This window comes from Pipistrellus hanaki (genome assembly GCF_964339955.1).
Source record: "Pipistrellus hanaki genome assembly, chromosome: 13".
NCBI classification, from domain to species: Eukaryota; Metazoa; Chordata; class Mammalia; order Chiroptera; family Vespertilionidae; genus Pipistrellus; species Pipistrellus hanaki.
In genome coordinates this window covers 51,451,325-51,477,969 of record NC_140515.1, presented here as the reverse complement: position 1 = coordinate 51,477,969, position 26,645 = coordinate 51,451,325, and the positions used below count along the sequence as shown (strand labels likewise).

General features: G+C 37.8%; 1 protein-coding gene across 6 annotated transcripts in view; it reads right to left on the bottom strand.

Annotated features, from left to right (window-relative positions):
- Positions 1-24,516, bottom strand: part of GOLGA4 (golgin A4) — a 74,054-nt gene extending 49,538 nt beyond the window's left edge. For 3 of the 6 annotated variants that reach the window (XM_084902765.1, XM_084902764.1, XM_084902766.1), the window contains exons 1-7: positions 23,473-24,516; positions 16,677-16,766; positions 12,642-12,740; positions 8,478-8,543; positions 4,914-5,228; positions 2,703-2,750; positions 301-357 (exon numbers count right to left, since the gene is read on the bottom strand). In XM_084902765.1, coding sequence (XP_084758891.1) covers positions 301-357; positions 2,703-2,750; positions 4,914-5,228; positions 8,478-8,543; positions 12,642-12,740; positions 16,677-16,766; positions 23,473-23,544 — 747 coding nt within the window. In that variant the 5' untranslated portion in view covers positions 23,545-24,516. The remainder of the gene's footprint in view (positions 1-300; positions 358-2,702; positions 2,751-4,913; positions 5,229-8,477; positions 8,544-12,641; positions 12,741-16,676; positions 16,767-23,472) is intronic. The other 3 variants (XM_084902768.1, XM_084902767.1, XM_084902769.1) reach the window with 1 other exon arrangement.
- Between the last annotated feature and the right edge of the window lie 2,129 nt (positions 24,517-26,645).

The window sequence follows — 26,645 nt, the reverse complement described above, 5'->3', positions numbered from 1 at the left end:
TATAATATATAAATGAATACACACACACACACACTCACACTGAGTGGCCAGGTTATTATGCATTCAGATATCATAATAATCTGGCCACTCAGTGTAATTATTCAAAGTATTACTAATATAGCTGTGGAAAACCACGCAAATAAAAACTGTAAGAATTGGCCCCTGGTTTTGTAGCTTGGGTTGGTTAGTTATTGCTATAGCTACTGAAGTACATATGAAACTATCACAGCATGTACAATAGTTCTGATAAAAACAAGAGATTTAATTACTATTCTCAAAGTACTAATCACTACAACTTACCTCTCTTAATTCAGAAATTCTCCGAAGTGCTTTATCCTGGCTCTGACTTAATATACCCTTTAATTAAAATAAAAAAAATAAAGTTGGGTCAAACAACTGCATGACATAGTAATACAAAGCAAGTACAAAAGAATTATTTTTATATATTTTATTGTTTTTTTTACAGAGTGGGAGGGAGAGGGATAGAGTTAGAAACATCAATGAGAGAGAAACATTGATCAGCTGCCTCCTGCACACCCCCTACTGGTACATGTCCTCAACCAAGGTACATGTCCTTGACCAGAATCTAACCTGGGACCCTTGAGTCCATAGGCCGACGCTCTATCCACTGAGCCAAACCATTCAGGGCAAATAATTATTTTTACAATATTACAACTGTTTATCCAAAAATAACCTGAGGGTGGAGAACAGGACTGAAAATCTTAAGGATATAACCATGTTGAAAATCTGTTAAAAAGTTAAATTATGATGCGACAGAACTGTTCTGCATCTGGCTATGGTAGTGATTACACATATCACATGCAAACCACAAAAGTCAATTCTACTATAAGTTAATTTTAAAAATAAAAAAGGTTGTTTACGTTAAATCAAATTCCAAATGCAATTCAATTTATTTCATTGTACCCTATAGTGGTACAATGATTGGTCAATTACCAACCTGTTTAAAAGGGGTTTTTTGTAATTTAAAAACTATATTAAAAAAAAGAAAAGCCTAGCCAGTATGGCTCAGCAGTTGAGCATTGATGCATGAACCAAGAGATAATCAGTTGAATTCCCAGTCATGGCACATGCCTAGATTGTGGACTTGAACCCTCGTAGGGGACATGCAGGAGGCAGCTAATCAAAGATGTTTCTCTCTCATCTATGTTTCCATCCATCTACCCCTCTCTCTTCCCTTCTCTCTAAAAATCAATTTTAAAAACATTAAAAAAGAAAAGTCCAGGAGAAAACTACAAAGAGAAATACAGACTGCTGAATTAGTCATCATATATAAAACTCAAGAAGCTAAAAGAGTAATAATGAAAGATGAAGTGATTCATCCTTTCCTGCAAGTGGGAAAAGAGAGAGGACAGGAAACAGGAGCTTTTCACTAAATTTAAAATTAAACCTGAAAAGTTATGGAAACAAAGTAACTGTATATTCTTGTACATATATATAGAGAGAGGTGAAGAAATGGGGTAATTTGGAGCTTCACTGGTGCGTGTAGATTAATAACAACAAAAAACAGAGATACAGATAGGCAAATGTTTTACTTTATGGTCCAGAGAGTATGACTGGGTTGTATTTGTGGGGCCTGGTGAGTGAATAAAACAAAAACCAAAGGCTTTTTCCATATAAAGCTATAAGCACAGGTTATATTTGGTATAATATAAAACTGTTAAATGCAGGAAAATGCAGTGCATTATTTACAAGCACCCGCTCTGCCATCTAACTACCAGGAAGGGATCCCAGCTCTCCTCCCTATCACTCACAACGTGTGTAACAATAAACAATTGTTATTCCTCAATTTCCTCACAGGAGAGGTTTAAGGACTAAATACACCATAATGCCTGGCACCCAGTAAGAGCTAAATAAATGTTAGGTAGTATGAGCAGTACTGATAATAGTGGTGGCAGTACTTACAGTTTTCATTTCATTGGGTCTACTGAAAGGATGTTTGTCAATTTAATAAAGAGGTTTCTAGGCATGCCAATATGGGCATGTATGGAGATGTAGAAAAAAGGCAAAAGTTACTGCGTTTTATCTCTAACACTCTATATTTGGGACTTAGTGGTAGAAATACATACACCTAAAAATAAAAATCTATAGACAATTCATAGAAACACAAACAAGGAACTCACAGAATTGTGAATAAGATGACCTTTTGAGAATGAATTTACGTAATAATAATACAATGAATTAAATCAGAACCACTCCCCCCAGCTTGTGTGGCTCAGTGGTTGAGTGTCGATCTCTGAACTAGGAGATCACAGTTAAATTCCCAGTCAAGGCACATGATTCCTAGTAGGGAGGCATATAGGAGGCAGCCAATCTATGTTTCTCTCTCCCCCACTCTTTTTCTCTCACTCTAAAATCAATAAAAACTTATCTAAATCAAAAATTTTAAAAGATGCAACCTGCAAACTAAGATACTAGGAAACGTGTAAAAGAGCAAAACATGCCTTAAAGTGAAACCTCTGAAGCACTTTAGGGATCAGAAACTGAAAGATACCCATCCCTTCCATGTAAGACCACTGGGATCCCTCCCTCTTTCTCTTTATCAAATCTCCAGTAACAGTAAAGCAGATTAAATACTTTAATCATGTGATTATTACAAGTGAGGATAGAGCTGTTTTACTATGAGATCCTTTCTAATTTTAGCATTATGTATGAATCAATATCATAGCCAATAAATCACTTACTTGTAGCTTTTTCTTCTCTCTCTGAATAGTCTGATAAGCTGTTACAAGCTAAAATAAAGAAAAAGTCATCAGTAACATGTCATTACTAAATAAATGCAATTAATTATTCTAAACTCCACTAAAGCATCTTGTTATAAAAGTCAAAAATAAATCAATCATAATAATTCTTTTACATAACAATTCAACCTAGTTAGATGCATATACAGCCAAACTAAATAACATAGGAAATATAGTTCTAAAAATTAAAAGACTCAAATCTATAAAGATAATAAATCTCCTTTTGATTTCACCTTAGACACGTACTTCTTTAAATATGAGGACCTAATTCATAGGTTGGAATTAAAGCCAACTTGCCTAGAGGCTGAAGACAGCTCAAACAATAGTCATAGACCAGTACCATCAGCAACAGCATCTCCTGGGAGCTTGCTAGAGACTGAAATTATTGGGCCATACCCCAAACTAACTGAATGGGAATTGGGGGAGGAAGAGCAAAGAAACACAGGATTGTGTGTTTTAACAAGCTCTCCAGGTGATTTTTTGTTTGACCATTGATCTCTAAAAGTTCCTTGTGGTTATAGGACCTGTGACCATGGCTGTGTAAAAATCTGATGAAAAGAACTCATAACCAACAGTTGAAAACTGCTTCCTAAAGAAATGTTTAGCCGAAACCGGTTTGGCTCAGTGGATAGAGCATCAGCCTGCGGACTGAAGGGTCCCGGATTCGATTCCGGTCAAGGGCATGTACCTTAGTTGCGGGCACATCCCCAGTAGGGGGTGTGCAAGAGGCAGCTGATTGATGATTCTCTCTCATCGATGTTTCTAACTCTATCCCTCTCTCTTCCTCTCTGTAAAAAATCAATAAAATATAAAAATATATATATATATTAATTTACTGTTTCCCCAGCTTTGAATTTAAAAGCCATGAATAAGCTAGTGAAAATAATATATATTTAAACAAACAAAAATCAAGACCATTAATTACTTTGATAGAAATAAAAAATAAGTTTTAAAGGGAAAAGTTGCCTGACTTCATAAGTGCCTTCTGAGATATATGGCTTTCCTGCCCTGTTTACATCTCTGGGTTCCAGCCAGCCTATAGCTTCTAGCCTAATAATTCCTTCCTAGTTTGCCAGTATTGTATAGTTTAAAAAAAAATACTGTGTAGCTGGGTCCGGTCTGGCTCAGTGGATAGAGCGTCAGACTGCGGACTGAAAGGTCCCAGGTTCGATTCTGGTCAAGGGCATGTACATTGGCTGTGGGCATATCCCCAGTAGGGGGTGTGCAGGAGGCAGCTGGTCGATGTTTCTCTCTCACTGATGTTTCTAACTCTCTATCCCTCTCTCTTCCGCTCTGTAAAAAAAAACAATTAAAAAAATAAATAAATAAAAATAAAAAATACTTTGTATATTTCACCTAAGGGTTTTTGTTCTTTTGGGCTGCTGTGTAAAACTACCCAGATTGTAGCCATAATTGGAAATAGAAGTTATGGCTAACTTTACATACTAACTTTGAATTTTATTATTCATTAGTTAAAATTAACTACAGAGCTGATTTACAAACTACTAAGACAAACTGTTAGTCATTATAAAAAAATATGATAAGCCATAGGCAAATTGCTGTAGAAAGGTTTTCCTTAGGAAACATTGTTTCAACTGCACAAGATGGGGAGAACTAATACAATTCAACCTGAAGGGAAGATGCTGAAAAGAGAGATGGGCAGCACTACTTCCTTGCTTAGACCAGAGAGTGCCATCCTCAGGGGGATAGAAGTTAAAAGATTCATTTGAGGCAAAATTTAAATGTAGGTACAATGAGAGTGAAACAAATGTGTCAGAAAATCAAACTACTTAAAACATAATTGGGGTCTGTAATAATGAAAATGTTGCAGCCACAGCACTTAGATGAACAAGGGAGAGGATGTGAGGAGGAAAGATGAGGAACTCTGCCCTGGGCGACCAAGCAGAAAGGCAGAGCGTGAGAACTAGAAGGCTACAGACAATAAGCTCCAAAACTTTACTAAGAGTCTTGCCACAAAAGACCTAAAACCCTAAAAGTCTTTAACTAGATATTGCCAGAGATTACCCAGCATTAGTAGCCAGCATTTCTAAGGAATTGAGTTTTGCCAACCACAGGTATAAAAGCCACACAGTAGCATGAATTAGAGAACAAGGGGAAGAAATTTTCCTTTAGGCAGAAAAGGCATGCTCCTACCTCAGAATATTTCCCTTTGTAGCTATTCAACCTTCGTTCCATTCTTCGCAACCACTGAATCAGCTGCTCTTTGTTGAGGCTGTCGAAGTTCCCTAGCGAATCCTCAGCCTCGCTCTCCATATCAGAGGGTGGATCAAAGGTGGCAGCAGAGAGGTCCAGGTCAAGTCGATTCAGGGATTCTCTGGAAGACGTTCGTACCAAAGACTCTTTTGAAGAAGATCGGAATAGAGATTCCTTTAGTGGACTTCGAAACAAAGACTCCATGGAAGGCACCCGGAGTTGGAGTTTCTGTGCAAAAGTCTGTGTGTCACCTGACTGTAACCAAAAACCACAGAATATGTGGGTTAAAAATACACATTTAGACTTCTATTATTCCCTATCAACAGCAATAACCTATTAAAAGCTCTAACATATTCAATCAATTTCCCTGACATTTAACATAATACATTGTTTTCTGAAAAATAAGAGACACCTGGTTATTTCTGAAAAAGTGCTGGACCTGGAATCAGAGGACTGGGGTGTAGGTCCCAGGTCTGTCACCGAGCAGTGGAATGACCTTCACTAAGTCACTTCCTTTCAGTCTGCACATCTGTAAAAAAGAAGGAAGCCTTCTGTTCTCTTGTCTCAAATCGCTTACCTACAAATCTGCCCCTGTTACACTGTCACCAATAAGATGGTTGCAAGAAGGGAGGGGGTGGGAATATGGATGAAAAAGGTGAAGGGGAATATAGTCAATAATATTGTACACAACAGTTTAAGTGAACTGAACTTTTCTCAAGACTGAGACTGGTTGAACGAGATATATAACAATTTACCAACCGAATTCCAGGGAAGTTTCAGAAGAGGGAACTATGGGGATTCAGAATGAGTTACCCCAAGGTATGCCTCTGTGCCTCTGTGGTATGCCGACTGTTTTGAGCTAAAGGCAACTTGAACAGCAGGCCCAAGAGAAAATTCTACCTCTCCCTTAACTACCTAGAACTTGAATTAGGAGTCTTGCCCATAAGAGATTATCAGATAACCTTTTTTGACCTATCCATAGGGCAGGACAAACTTCTGTTTACCAAGCATTTTCTCTTCTTCTCATCCTGCAATGACCCTGTGAAGCCCCCCCATGGTCCTCTCCCTCATTCCTAGTTCAGGATGTCTTATATGCCCATGTTTCCTTTCTATCTCTGAACCTGCATGAGAGGTCTCGGGCTCTCTCATGTATGTGGGTCCTCATACACATGTATGTATTACATTTGGTCATTTTCTCTTACTAAAAATAAATTTAAAAAATAATAATATTGTGATAAGTTTGCATTGTGACAGACGATTATTAGACTTAGTGTGGTGATCACATTATAAGGTATATAAATGTTGAATCACCATATTATACACCTGAAATATATACCAACTACAAATAAATAAATAAACAAATTGCACCCCACCTCTTAAAAACAAAAAACAAAAAGTAAATATTGAGAGAAAGCGGCATGAATACATAGATAGGTTTATGATAAAATAAGTACGGTGAAGTATGAATGATAAAATCTAGGTGGAGGAACAAAACAAAAAAATAAAAATAAATCTAGGTGGAGGGTATATAGCTATTCACTTTAAAGTTCTTCCAACTCATATATGTTTGAAAATTTTTGTAATTAACTATTGAAAAATAAAAAGGCAGCATTCAAAAACAGCAACAAATAATTTAAAATGCAACTTTAATACTGTAATTTATTTTATATTTAAAAATTCATACATGGTTATCAAAGATCTGAGTTTTATAAGTCTGTTTGAAGTAAAAGGTCAGCTCTACGCATTCTCTTTTGGAGATAAATGAAGAATCAATTTCATAAGCTATTATAAACTGCATTAAACAATTTAAAATTTAATGACATTTAAAAGAAATTTTTCTAAAATACATACTTTTCTGCCTTCTTAAATAAGGACAATGAGTAAACCTTTAAAACGATGTCCATGCCACAATTATTATATTGTGTGCCAAAATTATCAATTTACACAAGATGTCCTACCCAGTATCAAGAGGGTCATAGATAGCTATGCCTTATGAATTCCTGGGCTTGTTTTTACCATCTCTTCTAGCTTGGTATAAACTCCGATTTCCTGCTGCTGTCAAGATGTCCTACCCCCTTCATCCACATACACTGTTCCGAATTTGCTAACAACCAATAACCAATTTGTCAGAAATCTGTTTAAAGGTAAAGAGACTCTAAGTGAAACTATCACCTTGTTATGAGAATTAAAAGAGAGAGTATGAGTGTGTGAGTGCGTGTGTGTGTGTGCGTGTGTGTGTGTGTGTGTGTGTGTGTGTGTGTTAATAATGCCTGACACAGAGTAAATACTCAGTAAATGCTATTTTATTTTTTAGGAAAATATTTGTTGTTGTTTTTAAAGAAAGTTCAAAGCCTTTAGTGAGCCTTACTTTCTGAATATCACCCATGTTCATTATTTAACTTAATTAAAACTTAAGTCTCTCCCAAGTGGTTATCTTTCATTTTACTTTTTGCATTTGTAACTGTATTTAGTCTTTTTAGACTATTCTATAAGAGAAGGAAAAAAGTATTCCAAAAACTATTCTTTAATAGTATTCCTTAAAGATCTTTGGATCTGTCCAGTACCATATTATACATCTGATATAGGTAGATTGGTGCCTCTCAATTTTTACCCTTATCTCCTGGCACCTAAAGAAAATGATGTATTTGTAGAAGACTTGGGATTTAGTGAGGATGCTGCTCAAGGCCAGAGTCCTCAAGCCCAGGGACTCGGATTATGGCCAGAACCTTATCAGCCTCCCCAAAGGATCTCACCTCACAGGTGACCTTTTCATGGAGTTTGGGAAACTGTAATTTATACATTTGCTAAACAATAGTTTAGAATGTTTAGTCTACATAATTTAGTTCATAAATCACTGAGGTCATAAATTATATACATTAATGCTCCAGATTCACAAAATTAGAAATGTTCTTTCCCTACAAACAGACTCCTGAGAATAGCCAGGTCAATGATAATAATCATCACTAAAGCCAAAGTAAAAAAATGTTCATTTCAGACACTGCCATCATTTTTATGTTTTTCATGAAATTTTTCTTTTTTTGGAAGGAGTCAAAAGAATGTCACTCAGCCCCAATCTCCAAATAACTTTTGAGTATCAAAGATAACCTAAATTCTCTGCATTAGCACATTTAAGAGCAAAGTTTAAAATAAGTTTCATTTATTTCATACTAATCCCCTTTCAAATTATGTAACATGACCCATCTTTCAATATGACTTCCTCTATTTTCTTTACAACTATAAAGTCAGATTCCTTTTTTCAAAATGTTTACTATTTACCACCATTAATTTTTTAAATGAGTAATAACAGAATCTTATATGACTGGTGTATATATATAAATCACTTACATTTTTTTCCAAGAAACCATCAACAAACCTGGATTTACCACACATGTTGTATCAAATGTTTGGACATCACTGTTCCAATGTAAAGTCGAATGCTACTAAAATAGATTGACCAACACTCTGAAAGGACTTGCCATTTTTTAAATAAAATGAATAACATACCTGGGGAGTCACCAGTTCACTTCCATTAATACTGTCCGGAGATTTTGTGGCTTGGAGAGTTACATTCTGAAAAGGACAAAGAAACATTGTAAAGAAAAGGAAAAAAAGACTAAAGTTTTAAAACTGTTAGGAACAAAGGCCAAGTATCAAGCCCTATTAGGTACATTTATCAAATAAAATTAGTAATTGTTCATTTATTAGAATGTCTTCATGCAAGGCAAAACTAGTATGGTAAGTATTTTAGAAAATTCATTTTGCTGCAATATATATAACTAAATAGCAAAGATTAGTATGTAGCAAAACTTATTTCAAGCTAATCGCATACCTTTCCCATTATAATGTCCCCAGTTTCCCCCCCCTCAACAAAATTAACATAAGGGTTTCAATTAGCTAAACTCATTCAAACAGAAATCTATCCAGAAAAAGAAATATCAATAGTTCCCTACAATAAAAGAATATTCAAATTAAAGTTATTTAGGCTAAGCTCTGAAAATTATCTTGGTAACAAGAAATACAAATGCCTCAATCATTTGAAGCCAACAATATAAATGACATTGTTGTGACAATTTTCAGAAAAACTTATAATTTAAAATAATCTTATTCCACATGTGAATGTTTTAATTTTATCCTGTTCATATGACAAATGCTCCAAATTAAGCAACATTCTGCTGATTACATCATACTGGCATAGGTTCTATGATAATGGATGAGATTCTTTGATATTTAAAATTCTACATTGCATTCATAATACACTAAGTAGCTAACTGAAATTACAGCTTTAGAAGTAGCTCGTGATAAAATAACTTAATTCTTTAAACAAAAGCATTTGACCAAATCCTAGCCACTACCAGTATGTTTCAGTAACTTGGTCTTTGAATAGCACATTTTCCCTATAATTCTACAGCTGACCAAGAAAAGGTCAAATAACTGATCTTATTTATTCTAAAATACAAGTGAAGGCACTCAGCTTTGCAAAAAAGAGTTCTCAAATTTTTTAGCTCTCATTAGGTATTTGATACTAAGGAATTGTTAATTTTTAGGTATGATAAATATATAGTGGGTCTATATTTTGTCTTTATCTTTTAGAAATATATTCCAAAACATTTAGATGCAATAATAGTTCTGAAATTTGCTTCAAATAATCCAGTAGGAATGAGGTGGGGATAAGCTGCATGTACGGAGAGGCTGGTAATGGTATCGTTGGGAAGTGGGAAGGAATCCTAATAAGATGGGCATGAGTTAATTGTTGACACTGGTAATAGACACTATAGGAGAAAAAGAATTCTTATACCACTATTGCTACTATTTCCACTTTTATAATATGTTTAAATTTTTCCCTAATAAAAATGTAAATACCTATTCCCTCTAATGTAAAAAGTTATCAAATTTTACTAGTCCAAGACATTTTCTTAAAGTTAGACAGGAGAGAAAGGTTGAAAGAACTTAGTAATTAACTTTTATCTTCCTGTTCTCTGCCATTTCAAAGAATTAAAAGTTGTATACATGGTATGTATTTGTATAACATCACAAGTAATGTTTTCTAGCCCTAAAAAATACTACAAACTATGAAATAAAATAAAAAACACACATTTTATAGGGATCAATAAATCTCTCAGTCAATCAGTGCAGTGAAAAGCAATAGTTAAATTATGCAGAAAGGAAATGAAAGAACTCCATAAGATATATAGGTTAGAAGAAACAGTGGCAAGAGAGTCCATATTCTATTTTAAGTAAATTTCTTGACACATGATTGTAGTCCTTACAGAAAAAGCTATTCTATTATACAACTGCTTGAAATATCACCCTATCAAACACAGCATAACATTTAAAAACCTTTCCTCCCTGTGTAATATTTCAGTTTCTATGTTATATCATATATCTAAATATAAAAAAGACAACTAAGGGAAGTATTGGCCTATGTTCCCCTGAAATTTAAATTAGGAATCTTTAGAAGCAAAATTAGAGATTTTGTCACTACCTGTAATGCCTTCTCTATTTCTGTCCAACAAATGCCCTTTTTTAATAAAGTTTTATATGATTTGCCTGAAAGACTAACACATTCCCTACATCTGTATTTTCTTGTATTAAGCCTTAATTCCTGTGTATTGTAAGTATACTAGCATGTTGATATTTTTATCTACATATTAACTTATAAAATCTTGGAGAGCAGATAACCTTGCATTTTTGTCTTGGTCCCAGGACCTAACTAACATCTTGAGGATTGGTAGAACAGGTTCAGTAACTGCTTTTTAAATCCTATACAATACTTCCCTCAGTGAAAGAAGACTTCTGAAGGCTTTCTCCCACACAAAAGCCTAAAGTACTAGCTCAATACAAGTCAATACTCAACAGTCATCAATATTTTCTTCTGGAGGCAATTCCTAGATACAGGAAAACTCTTCTGAAGAGCATTTAATTTAAAAGCACACACAAGTTCCCTGCCAGACTTGTGTTCAATTATATTTTGTTCAATATTTATTGGTTGCTGAGCACTAAGGATACAATAATTTTTAGAATTATAGGTAAAGATTCGTATTTAAAAAAAAAAAAAACTAAATTAAGGAAAAGTCAACAGCTGGTGAACTCCTAATATAATGAATTAGGCCCTCACTAAATTCAATAACCTAGGTTATGCTATAGTTTCCCTTTGTTATGTGGGGGAAAATAAGTTTTTATCTGAACAAAACTCAATTTAAATAATATTATAAAGACTTTTAGTCTAGTTAAATTACTTCTAATGCCTTCACTTAAAATTTTTTTAGCATTTCTTTCATGATAGGCTAGGACTCCATACAAATTACTTTTATGTATTTACTAGAGGCCCAGTGCACGAATTTGTGCACAGGTGGGGTCCCTTGGCCTGGCCAGCAATTGGGGCCAATTGGGGATGCGGGTAGTTGGCCAGCAGGGAGAAGAGCTGTGGAAGGTTAGCTGTGGGAGCACACTGACCACCAGGAGACAGCTCCTGTGTTGAGCATCTGCCCGCTGGTGGTCAGTGTGCATCATAGCAACCAGTCAATGCGTCATTGGTCATTCAGTTGTTCATTTGCTTAGGCGTTAATATATATAGATGGAAGTGGGCCTAGAAGAAGCTCTTCTTTAAAAAAAAAAAAAAAAAAAAAAAAAGTCTCTATTACTATTACATGAAGTGTAAAGAAATATCATTTTGTTTTTAAATAAGTTGGTAATTTATCTTTAACTGGAATTCCTGTGTCCCTCTCAAACCAGTTTTGAAAATAGTGAGGTGTTACTTGTAGCCAGAACCAAGGAGACCTTTTTCCCGAAGTTCCAAGCGAAGGCTTCACCAGAACTCTGAGCTGCTTTCTTTTCTAAAACCAGGTTAGAATGTAGTTTAGGATTGCTAGTGGCTATATACAAACCAAGTCTTTCCTGGCTGCAGGGATTAGTACAGAAATGTTCCAATTTCATCACCAGCTTAATAAGTTCAACCAATTCTCATTGTTTAAAAAACAAAACAAATAAAAAAATCAGTCCTAGTTCAATGTCCAATTTAACACCAAAAGCTACCTTACTGAGCAAACACCTCTAAATTTTAATTTGCTAAATTAAGAAATTAGATACTTGAAGAAAAAAGTCCACTTTCCCAAAATTATATACAAGACTCAAAATTATATGAATTCAGTCAGTTGAAAAATAATGAGATCATTATTTTTTAGATATTTAATACACAGAAAATCTGTCCTCTCCCAAAATAAGATGCAATTATTTGTTACCATAAAATCAACTTACCTACTAAGTGTTATTTAACTATGGATTTACACAAATGCATTTTCCCCCTAAAAATGTGCGTCACATTTCAAAATATTCTTGGCCACCACCACAGTTTTCTAACAATGCATACCTTTTTAATCAATGAACAAACATTCCCTAGGAAGAAAACTTAAAAGAGTTTAGATCAAGTGAAAGTAATCTTCACTACATTAATGAAAAGTGTTATTTTGTTGCTGTTAAAGAGTTACCAGAATTCACACCAGCCATCAGAATTCAGCAATTTACTCTTATTTTTTAAAGCAGGGTTAGCAACAGGGCACTGAAGATGCTTTGAGAGATGGTAAGTGACAAGCAACATGAGATTTGCTTCTAGAATTACCGGATTACTTATCTTCCCACAAAGGGAATGCAGAAAGCGGTGGAAGGACTCACCACACTGTCAGTCTGTGTTTTAGGCTGTTTGGAGGAATCCAAAGCAAAGATAGTATACTCAGAGAGAAAAGCAGGCTCTGCTATCATCCCGGCTAGTAGCTGTCTCACTCAGTGTAACAAGCAGATGAATAAAAATAAAACAAATGATGAAAAACAAATCATAAGGGCATGTTGCAAAGTTTTCTCACCACACAGCATGCACAACACTATAATGGCCTGGCCCTGCAGCACCACTACTACCACAGTGGCTGGGAAAGGTCAGGAATGGAGAGGAGTTGAACTATTTAGGATCTCAAAGCCCAACTTTAAACAACTTGCTTATTGGCATATAAATAATATATACAACAGGCACCACAGCACAAAACATGTCATTTGGTATAATCAACCGAAGGACTTGTAGGCATGCATATAAACATAACCAATGGATACAAGACACGGGGGCAAAGGGGGTGTGAAAGCATATGTGAAGGAGGAGGGGTAGAGGGGAGGCTGGGGAGATGTCAAGGGGAGAAAAAGTAGACATATGTACTACTATTTGTAATCCTTCAAACAATAAAAAAATTTTTAAGAGACTATATCAATTAGAACAATACATGATAAAGAACCCAAAGCTTTAGCATAAAACAAATACTGCACCATTCATTTTTATACATTCAAAAACAGAGCATGGAAATTTCTAAGACACATAAAACTTTGATTTTTTTTTTTTTTTTTTTTTTTGAGAGAAAGAGAAAAACACTGATTTCTTGTTCAACTCATCCATGCATTAATTGGTTAATACTGGTTGATTTTTATATATGCCCTGACCCAATATCAAAACTGCAATCTTGGTATATTGAGACAATGCACAAACCAGCTGAGCTACCCAGCCAGGACCAAGACATATAACACTTTAAATAATCATTTATCTGTACTTATACTCAAAAAGTTTTCTCCAAGTCTTGGCCAAGTAGGTCAGTTGGTTAGAGCATCATCCCGATACACCAAATGTTGTGGGTTCAATTCTCTGTCTGAGGCACATATAAGAATCAACCAATTAATGCATAAATAAGTGAAACAACAAATTGACATCTTTCTCCCTCTCCCCTCACTCTTTCTCTCTCTCTCCCATCCCACCTTCTCTCTCCCCCTCTCTCCAAAATCAATTACAAGTATTCTCTAATACACACAGAAGAAATTTTGAAACTGAAATGTATAAGTTTTAAGGATAAATTCTATAATATTAGTTCTTTTGATTCTCTTCTGTGTCTCAGTTTTCTTTCAAAAACAGTACAATACACACCAAAATAGTAATAATCATAAATTAAATGTATAATAGATTATAATTAAAATGAACTTCTTGATGGTGGAGGTTATACAAATATACACAATAAAACTGCATAAAACCACACACACACACACACACACACACACAAACACACAATCTATATATAGGAAAGCCTAAGCGACCATTCAACCAGTAACTATGACAAGCACTGACCACCAGGGGGCAGATGCTCAACGCACATGCATGGAAACATGGAACAGACTGATGAATCTCAGAGGGAAGAGGGGGAGGGTGGGAAGAGATTAACCAAAGATCTTATATGCATACTAGAGGCCCAGTGCACATATTCGTGCACCTGTGGGGTCAGGCCGAAAGCGGCAATCTGACATTCTCTGAGGGGTCTCGGATTGCAAGAGGATGCATGCCAGGCTGAGGGACCCCACTGATGCATGAATCCTTGCACCAGGTCTCCAGTGATACGTATAAAACTGGTGAAATCTGAATAAGCTCTATGGATGTCACATAATTTACCAATGTCAATTTCCTTGTTTTCACAGTATACCATAGTTTCGCAAGATGTAACCTTTGGGAGATATTGGGTGAAAGGTACACAGGGCATACCTAAAAAAAGTTTTGTAACCTCCTGTGAATCTATGATTATTTCAAAATACAGTTTAAAAAATCCTTTGAAACATTAATTTAGCAGCTAATGTGAGTTATATTATCTATTATATTATATATAATAAAGAACTTATATCAGAAAATAAATATCTACAGTGGGATGGGAGGGGGTTAATGGGAGAAAACAGGGAGACATCTGTAATACTTTCAACAATAAAGATAAATTCTTTAAAAAATAAAATATACAAAAGGAAAAATATAAATATCTGCAAAAGCTTAAGAGCTTACACTTTTCATCTCAGTACTATAGAGTTATGGGTACTAATTAGAGCCTTTACCAACTCTTCATCTGGTCCTATAATAGAGACCATTTAATAGATAAGGCAAATGTTTTTTAAGTCATTATTTGTGTTTTTTTATGTTAACTTGTTTTCCTTGGGTAGGATTCAAGAACTAACTTTATACTAAATCCTAAAATTTAGTATTAGTACTAAAATATACTATTATGCATGTTTGGCTCTTGAGAATCATCGATCCAAGTTTCTACTCTTGCTGAAAGTCTACTATCCTGGGAACTCAGCAAGCTTTGAATGAATGTTATTTTAAGTTAAAGGCTATACAAATTCAATTTTTTAAGCTTCCAAAATTAATTTTTGAAATGAAGTCACTCTTGCCCAGACAAGAAAATAACTTAAAATTGCAAATTTAAGAATATATTTGAAACTTTAAGAGAAAAACACAGCCGAAACCGGTTTGGCTCAATGGATAGAGCGTCGGCTTGGGGACTGAAAGGTCCCGGGTTCGATTCCGGTCAGGGGCATGTGCCTTGGTTGCGGGCATATCCCCAGTGGGGGGTGTGCAAGAGTCAGCTGATCGATGACTCTCTCTCATCGATGTTTCTAACTCTCTATCTCTCTCCCTTCCTCTCTGTACAAAATCAATAAAATATATTAAAAAAAAAAAAAAAAAGAAAAACACAAAAGCTAATTAATACCCACTAGAGAAAAATATGTTGACCAAACATTCAAAAGGTGCTGCCAAACAACAATTTACATTCTGGCCCCATAGCAAAGCAAATTACATTAAAATTAGTTCCCACTGACAGCTACCTCCCTCCAGTTGTCCTGGTCAATTGCTTCTTATGTTCATGAAAAGTCCCACTAGCATCAACTCTCAAATATTCCTCCCAATAAAATTCAACCTCAACTCGATCTCTTTCAAATTGTTCAAATTCTGATCTAATTGTGTTAAAATTTTAATTTGGCTCTTCCTCACTGAGTTGAACTTAGTGACTGAAGTTGTACTTGCCTAAACATTGATGAAGCTACCTAAAAACTCATATTACATGTGTGTTGAAAGTTTTTAATCTATCCTCCATGTCTCTTGCTCTTAGGAAAAAAAATTTTTTCTTAATCTCTCTCTCTGTGTGTTTTGAGTGGGACTACTTGGTATTCTTTTAGAATTCCCTAATTTTCTCTTGAACTGGGACTGGTGTGTTTTATTTTTACTTATATTTTTATACTTTCCTTTCATTAGTAGCATTTCTACTTAGTTCTTTTTCACAACTACCTAGTCCAGTTGTATCCCCCCCCCCAATTTTCTGTTCTTAAGAAAAGTATTAATTCATCTATCTTATTAAAGATACTTGTTTTAAAGTCTTTTCCAAATTGCTCTATTTTTTTAAAAATATATTTTTATTGAATTCAGAGAGGAAGGAAGAGGGAGAGAGAGATAGAAACATCAATGATACGAAAGAATCATTGATTGGTTGCCTCCTGCACACCCCCGACTGGGGATCAAGCCCGAAGCCCAGACATGTGCCCTTGACTAGAATCAAACTTGGAACCCTTCAGTCCACAGGCCAATGCTCTATCCACTGAGCTAAACCAGCTAGGGCTAAATTGCTCCATCATTTTAATTTTACCTGGTGTAAATTTATATCCCAATTCTTGTTTTTATTGGCTGCCTTTTTAGCGTTTGTTTTGTCTCTAAAAATCAATAAAAATATTTTTTAAATAAAAATACACCTCAGGACTAAAAATTGACCTATCAAAATAATTTTCCATTTTGTTATCAACAGTAGCATTACATTTTAAATTAATAAGTTTCTTGTGAGAGATTTATTAAAGAAGAAACTTAACACTTACCTCTCTATTGGGTGTACCTTCATCAAATTGCTCTGTAAATGAAGATGTCCTGCTTCTGGTTCCTATTGGTGTTGAAGAATTGGAGGAAGCCTAGATTTAAAAATTATTGCACAAATTAGACATTGACTAGTACACTATGTGCTGAGTAATCATTCTCTCAATCCATGATCAAAGAACCCAGGAAAAGGAAAAGAGCAAATACAAGAAAACAGGAAAGGATAACTAACACATAATCAACTAGGAAACCCAGGCCACCTACTGGGTCCGTGGTCTGACTCTGCTAGCAACCAGAATTATGATCTTAGCTAAATTAACTTTTAGAGGACTATGTGTCCTCATCTGTAAAATAAGTTTGTGATGGTAAAATAAGATGTAGTATTAGAGAAAACTAAAACCAGTTGAGGAATATATGAAAACTCTCTGTATTATCTTTGCAACTTTCCTGTAAGTTAAAATTATTCCAAAACAAAAAGTTCATTTAGCCCTGGCCCATCTGGCTCAGCTGGTTGGGAGTTATCCAGTGCACCAGAAGGTTGTCAGTTAAACCTCCAGTCAGGGCACATGCCCTGTGGTGGGCTTCATCTCCGGTGCCGGTGCCAGTGCCGGGACGGGGGCATACAGGAGGCAGCCCATATTTCACTCTCTCCCTCTCCCTTCCTCTCTTTCTATAAAAATCAATAAAACTATTCTTTAAAAAAAAAAGTTCATTAAAAAAATGCAATTGTTAATTCCATCTTTAAAGTGCCTTCCAGACCTAATACGCAATACTATGAAACGCACAAGTAAGCATCTCTCTAGTAAAGGGCCTTGCTTTCAGCCTACCTTACACACTACAGCTGGACAGTGAGAAGCCAGGCCATTTTTTTTCACTAACTAAAGTTATTTTTTTTATTATTTTTTTATCATTATTGCTGAAATGATCACATGCCCTCTATTTCCCCAATTGACCTCTTCTACTCCACCACCCTATTGTCAGTGTCCCTAAGTGCTTATATATACATACAAGTTCTTTGGTTGATCTCTTCCCACCTACCCACCCTCCCCTGCCTTCCTTCTGAGGTTCCACAGTCTGTTCCATGCTTCTATGTCTCTGCTCAGAATGTCCACAAGATGGTACTATTACAACTCCAAATTAATCTATAATAAAAGCATAATATGCTAATTAGACCATACGTCCTTCCAGACGACCTTCCAGAAGAAGCTGCCATGGCAGGGCGAGGCAGAGGCAGCTGCTGCCGTGGTGGGGGCTGAGCCCCTTGCACAAACTTCGTGCATCGAGCCTCTAGTACAAAATAATATTGAATGTAAAGTGATTGCAAAATAAAATTTTTAAATAATTAAATTTTTTTAAAAGACAGGTGTCCAATAAATGGTGTTAAGATAAATGACCATCTATATGGAGGGAGAGAGACATCAATCAGACCCTCACTATATTTTTGAGGGCTATGTATCATCCTCTATAAAATATTAAGCTATATTAGAACTTTAAATGATCTTTAAAAATTAAAATATGAAAGAATATATGAGAGTATATTTCTATAATCTCTGAGTAGGACAAAGATTTTTATGTCAAAATCAGAAATCAAAAGGAACAGTTTAATTGGGAGGAGTGGGAAACTACCAAAAAATATGGCAAAAATTTAATATCTATTTTTTTTCCTAAACAGTTCTTTAACTCCCTAAGTTAAAACTCAGAAAACCACTGACCCAGTCTTCTTTGCACAGAGGGCAGGTGACTAAAGAACACACCCTCATGAGTCAACAGTGAGTGATGTGAGGAAATAAACATTGAAAACTAAAGTGCACCAGCTGAAGAGTATGGAGAAGGCTTCATGTAGTTGTACACAGGAGCTTGCAGGGGAGACTCAATGCTGCTGCCCAGCTGAGGCAGCTCCAACATTCTCTTAGTGCAGCCCCCACGTATGGCTGGGCATAGCAATCAGCCCAGACTTCCAGGCCATCCTGGAAATCTATAAGCTACCAAATATTCTTTAATACATTCCTTTCCTGTTGAACTAGCTTACAACTAAAAATTCCCACACACACACACACACACACCTTCTAAAGGTGAACAACAACAAAATCAACAAGTGACAGATGAAATTAACTATATGCAGAAGTTATCTTAAGGAATAAGACATCCTTTTCCAGGATAAAAACTGAAACAGTAACATCTTAACATTTTAAACAAGAAAATGTTTGAATGTGAAATGAAGCGAAAGCCTAACCAATGTCTTGAAATGTCTAGAAAATATATTACTAAAAGTCAATATTGTGCTTAGAAAATGGGAATGGAAAGCAGTCACTGGATAGTGTTTATCCAGGACTGAGGCTAAAATGCAAATGTTCAGAGCACTTCAGAAATAGTTTTCACTGAAAATTAGATAAATTCAATAAATCCTTCCTACTTCCAGAGCCGTAAATTTCAAATCATGCCGGCTTCATGATAAGATACTTCAAAGGCTGTAGACACGATGAGAGGGAGGAGCTCCATTACTATCTACTTTTAGATGGTCATCTGTAATATCTCCTTTAATAAAAGGACCATTGAAGGGGAAGACAAAGATAGGAAAGTAACTAGAAAAGTACTACAACAAGACTAGAAGGAATAGCTCTTGACCTCTCTGCTGTGATTCCATTATCTTCAAGTAATCTTTGCCTTGATAATTCAGCTTTCCAATTGCCCAGATGCCAAAAAGGGCTACTCCAGGCAGTGACCTTCCAATCACTTGAAAAGTATACCACAACTCTTGAGTTTTAAAAAATGGCACTATGCCCTGCCGGGTGTAGCTCAGCAGTTGAGCATCGACCAGGAACCAAGAAGTCACTGGTTCCATTCCCAGTCAGGGCATATGCCCAAATTATGGGCTCAATCCCCAGTGGGGGGCATGCAGGAGGCAGCCAATGAATGATTCTCTCTCATCATTAATGTTTCTATCTCTCTCTCCCTCTTCCTTCCTCTCTGAAATCAATAAAAATATATTTTTTAAAAATTGGCACTCTATCTTTTTACCATGACCACATGTGAGCCTAATCAGTAACTGAGAGCCTCTTCAGCTCTGGGTAAACTGGCAAAATCAAATGTTGGGATTTATAAATTTGAAAACAAGGCTCTAAAATACACTATCCTCAGAAAAGTAGTACCACCTGGCAAAATTTAGCCTGATAACTTGTAAGTATTCCTGTGGAGTTGCAAGAGTACAGATCACATGAAGGAATGGATGTAACTACAAAGTATAAAACATGCATGAAAAACTAACTGTACTTGAGCATTTATCCCAAGGTCCTGGATCCTTAATGGGTTATCCTCACTTCAAAATATAAAAGGATTTAGATTCATTAAAAATAAATTTGGTCTAATTAGTTTTCATAGCCATGAGAAATTTGACAACAGATTTCTAGGCTATCTGTCAAGAATCCTGATGGTTAAATACAAGCTCACAATATTTTTATTGCCAAATGACTGATTATTATTATTATTATTATTATTATTATTATAACAAAGGCCCCAACTTCAGTATAAGAAAAACCATTTTAGTCTGCAGTACGTAGAATTCTAAGATAATCCCAAATGCCCCTTGCCTTGTGAGTCTGGTGAGATATCATCCCCCTGATTATCTGACCCTACAGAGCAAAAGGGATTTTGTAGGTATATTTAAGGTTATTAATCAGTTGACTTTGAATTAATTAAAAGAAGATTATCTTGATGGGTCCTACCCAATCACATGTCCTTCAAACATGAGTCCAGAGTGCAAAGGCAGAGGCAGAAAACAGAGATGCCCTCCTGCTGTCCTGAAGAAAGCAAATGCCTATGGGGGCCAAGTGGCAAGGAATCTGGGCAGCTCTTAGGAACTGAAAGTGGTCCCTTTCAACAGTCAGCAAGAAATAAGAACCTCAGTCCTACAACCACAAAGGATTAAATTCTACCACAACCATCTGAGTATGGAAGAGGACCCGAAACTCCAGAATAGAACACAGTCTGGACGACACCCTGATCTTAGCCTTGTGAGATCCTGAGCAGAGAACCCGGTCAGACTATGCCAGGCTTCTGACATACAGAATGTGAAATAACTGGGTTATTAGACACTAAGGTTGTGGTAATTTATTGGGCAACATTAGAAAAGTCAACTTTAGCCGAAACCGGTTTGGCTCAATGGATAGAGTGTCTGCTTGGGGACTTAAAGGTCCCGGGTTCGATTCCGGTCAAGGGCATGTACCTTGGTTGCGGGCATATCCCCAGTAGGGGGTGTGCAAGAGGCAGCTGACCGATGACTCTCTCTCATCGATGTTTCTAACTCTCTATCCCTCTCTCTTCCTCTCTGTACAAAATCAATAAAATATATTTTTTAAAAAAAAGTCAACTTTAGAACTAATAAGGCTTAAATGCCTTGTCGGTATATACCATGACTTTTCATTATCCACCATGACTCTACTCAGATGTCACCATGCTGACCTTTTCCAGAACTGCCTTCTTACTAGGATATGCTGCCACAACAGCCTGTGAACACTACCACCATACTAGGAGTACATGTCTCTCAACCCCATGGTAGAGAAACTACATCTACCCTTCAAGGCAAATGTAACACCCAGCATAGCACCTTAGCAGGCTCTATTAAATAAATAAGTGCTCTATAATTACATCTCTTATCTCTTTTGATCCTCACAACCAATCTGAAAGGTAAGCAGGGAGATAGTATCTCATCCCCAATTCCTGATGAGAAAATAAGAAGTCAGAATGCTTATGTGGCTTGTCCAGAGTGCATACTGCAAGATCTGGGTTAGCACACAGGTCTTCTGATACCCTTATCCACTTCCCCAGTATTCTTTAGATCACTGTTTCTCAATTTTTTCTCCACTGGGACTCATAATTAAAATTTTTAACAAATTAAAAAGAAACAGTTCCACACAGGCACCTCTAAAACAAAAGTTTTATAGAACCTTAATATTTATGATATAAGATGCCATATTTTCTGACCTAATTTAGTTCTTCATTAAAATAGAAAAAAAGCTAATCCCAACCCACTTGAACTGCTTTTACCTTTAAAAAAAAAAAAAAAAAATGATAGACCAAAAAATTTCTCCAGAAAGACTAATTAAGATTCGGCCCAGTCAGCATGGCTCAGTGGTTGTTCATCGACCTATGAACCAGAAGGTCACAGTTCCATTAGTTCAGGGCACATGCCTGGGTTGCAAGCAGTCCTGGGGGAAAGGGAAGGGAGAGGAGGGAACGTGTAGGAGGCAGCCAATCAATGATTCTCTCTCATCATTGATGTTTCTATCTCTCTCTCCCTCTCTCTTCCTCTCTGAAATCAATAAAGTTTTTTTTTTAAGTAAAAGAATAAAAATGAAAAAAGTAGAAGTTTTCTAAAATCAAGGGGAAAAGAGAATATTCAAAGATCTGTTTAACAATGAATAAGGAACAGGTTTGGAATTAAACACAGATTAGGGAGAAATATATTAAACCTCACTTGAGGGAAAATTTTTAACCTAGGCCAAAAACAAATAAATCCTCTTGAGTGGAAATTGTTTCTTAAGTAACTGTGTTTTGTAAAGTTAGAAAAGTACATGGTTATGAAAGTAAAATATTTTCTTTTTAAATTTTACTCACTATGTACATTTTACATGAGAATGAACAAGCTGTCACTGTCCTGCACGCCTGTCCCAATGTATTCCAAGCAGTTTTACTCTATGCAAGCTTTAAGTTTAAGAGAATTTCAATTTCATAGTCCAGAACAAACTCAATGCAGTATGTAGTTATACGTAGTTGTTTAATAGCTTTAGTTACATAAGAAAAACGTCTTAAGTGCATTATAAATGCCAAACTAGTCAAAACTCACTCTCTTGTCCAAATTAAACTGAAGATAAAAATTTGCTCAGTCTGGTGAGATTCAGAAAGGCTCGGAAGAAAATTTTAGCAGAAGCACGCATCTCCATTGTAGAGACCATGTTCCGCCGCCACGGAAACACACTTTTCATTGGCGCTAAGGAGAAGGTTCCTTTAAATTAACACGCCCCCCTGCTCCGGGAAGCTGTCATTTCCTGAAGCCACAGCAATCGTGAAAAAATAAACATATCCAGACTCTTTTAGAAGCAGCAGCCAGGTCGTGGACAGACACCAGCCCGGCCGGGCCGCCCTCCACCCTCCACCCTCCCGGGGATCAAGCGAGTTATGCAAAGTGACTAACTCGTGACCGCCTCGGGCGCTGGGCCCCGGCCACGCCGCCGCCTCGCTCCGGTCCCTCCCCGCGCTCCCGCAAGCAGCCCGGCCTGGAACGGCTCGACCCCTGGCCCTCACCCCGGGCCCAGGGCTGGGAATTAGACTTCCGTCTCGAGTCAGGAGTTCCCTACGGGATCCTGGCCCCGCGGAGAGGGGACTTCAGCCGAGAGGTCAGCTACTGCAAGGGACCAGGTTTTCCCACGCCGCCCTCACCCCTGCGACGGGTCTCAGCGGGGTGGGGGAAACCTTCGAGATGGGTCCCAAATCCTGCAAGTCCAGAGCCCCTCTCGCATATTTTCAGGCCGGGATCGGGCATGGGGAGCGGGGGGTAACAGAGGTCAGCGATCGGGACGGATCCGGCCACCCGCACCCACTCTCCTGATCAGAGTTCTGCGGGAGGCGGTACGGAGGGGGGAAGACTCGGATCAGGAATCACTCCCAGTCCGGGGGGGGGGGGGGGACGGGGGGGACGGCATCCTCGGGTTAGAGGTCAAGGGTCACAGAAGAACCTCGCCTCCTGTCAGCCCGGGGCCGGTGTCAGGGGTACGGGCACGGGGGAGACCGGGGCAGCCATAGTACCTGAGAGGAGACCAGCGCCTGCTGGAACTGCTGCTGCTCCTCGCTGACCTTTTGCTTCAGTTTCTTGAACATGGCGCAGCGCGGGGCGGGGGGGTCCTGAGTGTGGATGAGACCTGAGGGGCGAGTGCCCGGGGAAGACCCAGCCGCGGCGGCGACGCCGGTTTCTCAGCACCCGGGGCCGCGGGGGGCCGGGCCTGGCCGCCTACTCCCTGGGCTGGGAGACGGCTCGGACGGTCGTCCTGCGGGTGTTGGCGTCGCCGCCGCCGCGTGTCTTTCTCCTGGGTGCCCCTGGCTGGCCTCGGCCCCCCATCCAGCCCCGGCGGCGGCGGCGGCGGCGGCGAAAACGGCAGCAGGTGAATGGGGTGCCCAAGGCGCCTGCGCGGCCGACGTGGAGCTCGCCCCGGGAGCGCGTACAGGGCGCCGTAGGGGACAAAAACAGGCGCGCTCGAGTGTCGCTGCGAACGCGGGAGCGTATGCGCAGAAGAATCGGGGTTCTGTGCTGCCGCGGCCATAGATGCGCTCAGAGCGGGGCTGGGGCCCATCTGAGCGCTGCCCGGAGCGCACCGGGTTGGGCGCAGAGGGCGTTGCTTCTGCCCTTGAACAGGGCTTGGCGGGCCCGCTGCTGCGAACCACGTGTGTGCGCGTTGAGGTGGGAGAGGGGCAACCAGGGAACCTGCTACGGGCTCTGAAGGACAGTGCACTTGTGTTCCGAATTCACGGTTAGGATTTTGTATCTTCAGTGCCTAGGACTCCTGCTGTTCCCCGGAAAACTACATTCTACAAACACTGAATGTCACTGGGTAAGGAAGTTTTCAATAAAAACTTAAAACCTGAGGTTCAGAGAATTTAAGAATCTCGCTGAAAGCAGCACAGCTTGGACATAGAGTAGAGGCAGCATTTGAACCCAGAACCTTTGTGGCTTTAAAGCCCATAGCCACACCACCACCACACTGCTTCTGGGTCCCTTACTGTAGAGGCTGAGACTCCCGTTAACACGGTTTCTCTGTGTTCAACTCTCTGCTCCCAAACGATCTACCGATTCTTGATTGCAAAAAAATATATGTATTTTATTTTCTACCCGTATAATCAGAGGATTATCCTCAAATGTGAAAGTGCTACAGCTGTGGTGTTCATATGCCAGATTTGCTAACATTTGGATGGGATGGAAGACACACACAAACACACACACACACACTTGGGCTGTAGCAAGTACCAGAGATCCAGAATAGATAGAAATATTTGTATTACCACATACTCTGTGCTAATGTACTTCATTAGGACACTTTGAAACATATTATGTTTTTGTATTTACTTTTGCAAAAGAACACACTATGCATATAAATTAAAGTTATAAAACCATTGGAAACCTCCCATGAAAGAAAGAGCTGCACATCAGTGCCTAAACTTAGATGATGACTCTCCCAGGAATTTAGCCAACTTTTCAGCCTGAAGCTTTTCCTTCAAATAATTTTTTTTCTAACTTTGTTTATATATATATATATATATATATATATATATATATATATATATATATATATATATATATATATATTTTTTTTTTTTTTTTTTTTTTTTTTCAGAGAGGAAGGGAGAGGAAGAGAGAGAAACATCAATGATGACAGAGAATCATTGATCGGCTGCCTCCTGCATGCTTCCCACTATGAATCGAGCACACATCCCAGGCCTCTGCTCTTGACCAAATCAAACCTGGAACCCTTCATTCCACAGGCCCACGCTTTATCCACTGAACCAAACCAGCTAGAGCTCTTATCTTTGTTTTCAATTGAATTCCTCTTGTAGGCAGAAAGTAAGCAAACGAGGGGAAAGTGAGGGGCTGCATTATTATTGCTATTGCCCATGTTACGCACAGAGAAAAAGAGCAAAAAAATGACTTTCCCAGAGTCATCTGATCTGTGGCAGAACGGGAAGCCGACCTCAGGCCTTCCTGCCCTTTTCCTGGCCTCCAACTGAAATATGTTTAACACTCCCTTCTCTTCTGAGACACGCCCTGCTCAATTTTTAACAGTTCTATGATTGTTTACATGACAAGCCTAGGGCTGTTTACACAGCTGATGACAACAGTTTAATGAGAAAAATCATTTGATGGGAAAACCCAACACTGGGCCGAGAAAAAAAAAACAATCTTATTTTAAGAATGAGGCTTCTTGGAAATTAGAGGGTTGATGAAATGGAGGGAGAAGGTGTCAAATTCCTTGCTCCTTACTAAGTAAGGACTTGATAATCAGATTCCTGTGTAAACAAACACTTGAATAGAGTGTTTGTGTTGTTAAGAAATAAAACAAAACAGCACTTGCCTCATAGTCCGATGTGTGGGTGGGTTCCCCCAAAGTGGAGAGGCTGTGTAGGGGAATGAATAACCACATAGACATTAAACTCAACGGGCTGGGTTCAAATCCCAGTTTTGCCATTTATTAGTTCTGAGATGGGGAAAATTACCTAGCTTCAGCATATTTCAGTTTCTTTATCTGCAAAAAGAAGACATGTCATTGTATCCATCGTAAACTTCCTGTGAGGACTAAATGAGCATTTGGTTAGTAAGTTAGTATCATGAAAAAATAAAGTTGAATTAATTTCTTGCCTAAAAATGTAAAGCACTAGAAGAAAACATGGGAGGATTTACTTTATAATCTTAGGTGCTCAAGGCCCTTCTACGTATAATACAAAGTCCAGAAACCATTACAAAGAACATAGTTCAACCCATTATCTATCTAAATGTTTTTTCAATTATGCATATCAAAAATGCTATAAATATAATGAAGTATTGTGCAATTCATTGTTTTATTGTAATTACATGACAACAGGAATAAATGTGGGAGCAAAAGATGGCAAGCAAAAGAAAGTATACTACATGATTTCATGTAGGCAAAATTAATGGAAGTGTTAGAAGTCAAGGAAAATATTGTCTTGAGGTGTAGGGAAGGCATAAAAATAGGGATGGGGATTGAGGATACCTGCCAGTAGATAGTATTGTGTTTTACTGCCAATAGTATTCTGTCTTTGTCATTGGTGGTGATTACAAAGATACATTCGGAATATTTGTTTCCCGATTGTGGTAGTAGGTATATAGATCCAAACATGTGTTAAAACTCAGAGATCTGTACCTAGGAAGTAAGATTCATTTTTACTGTATCTATACTAATAAAAGGGTAATA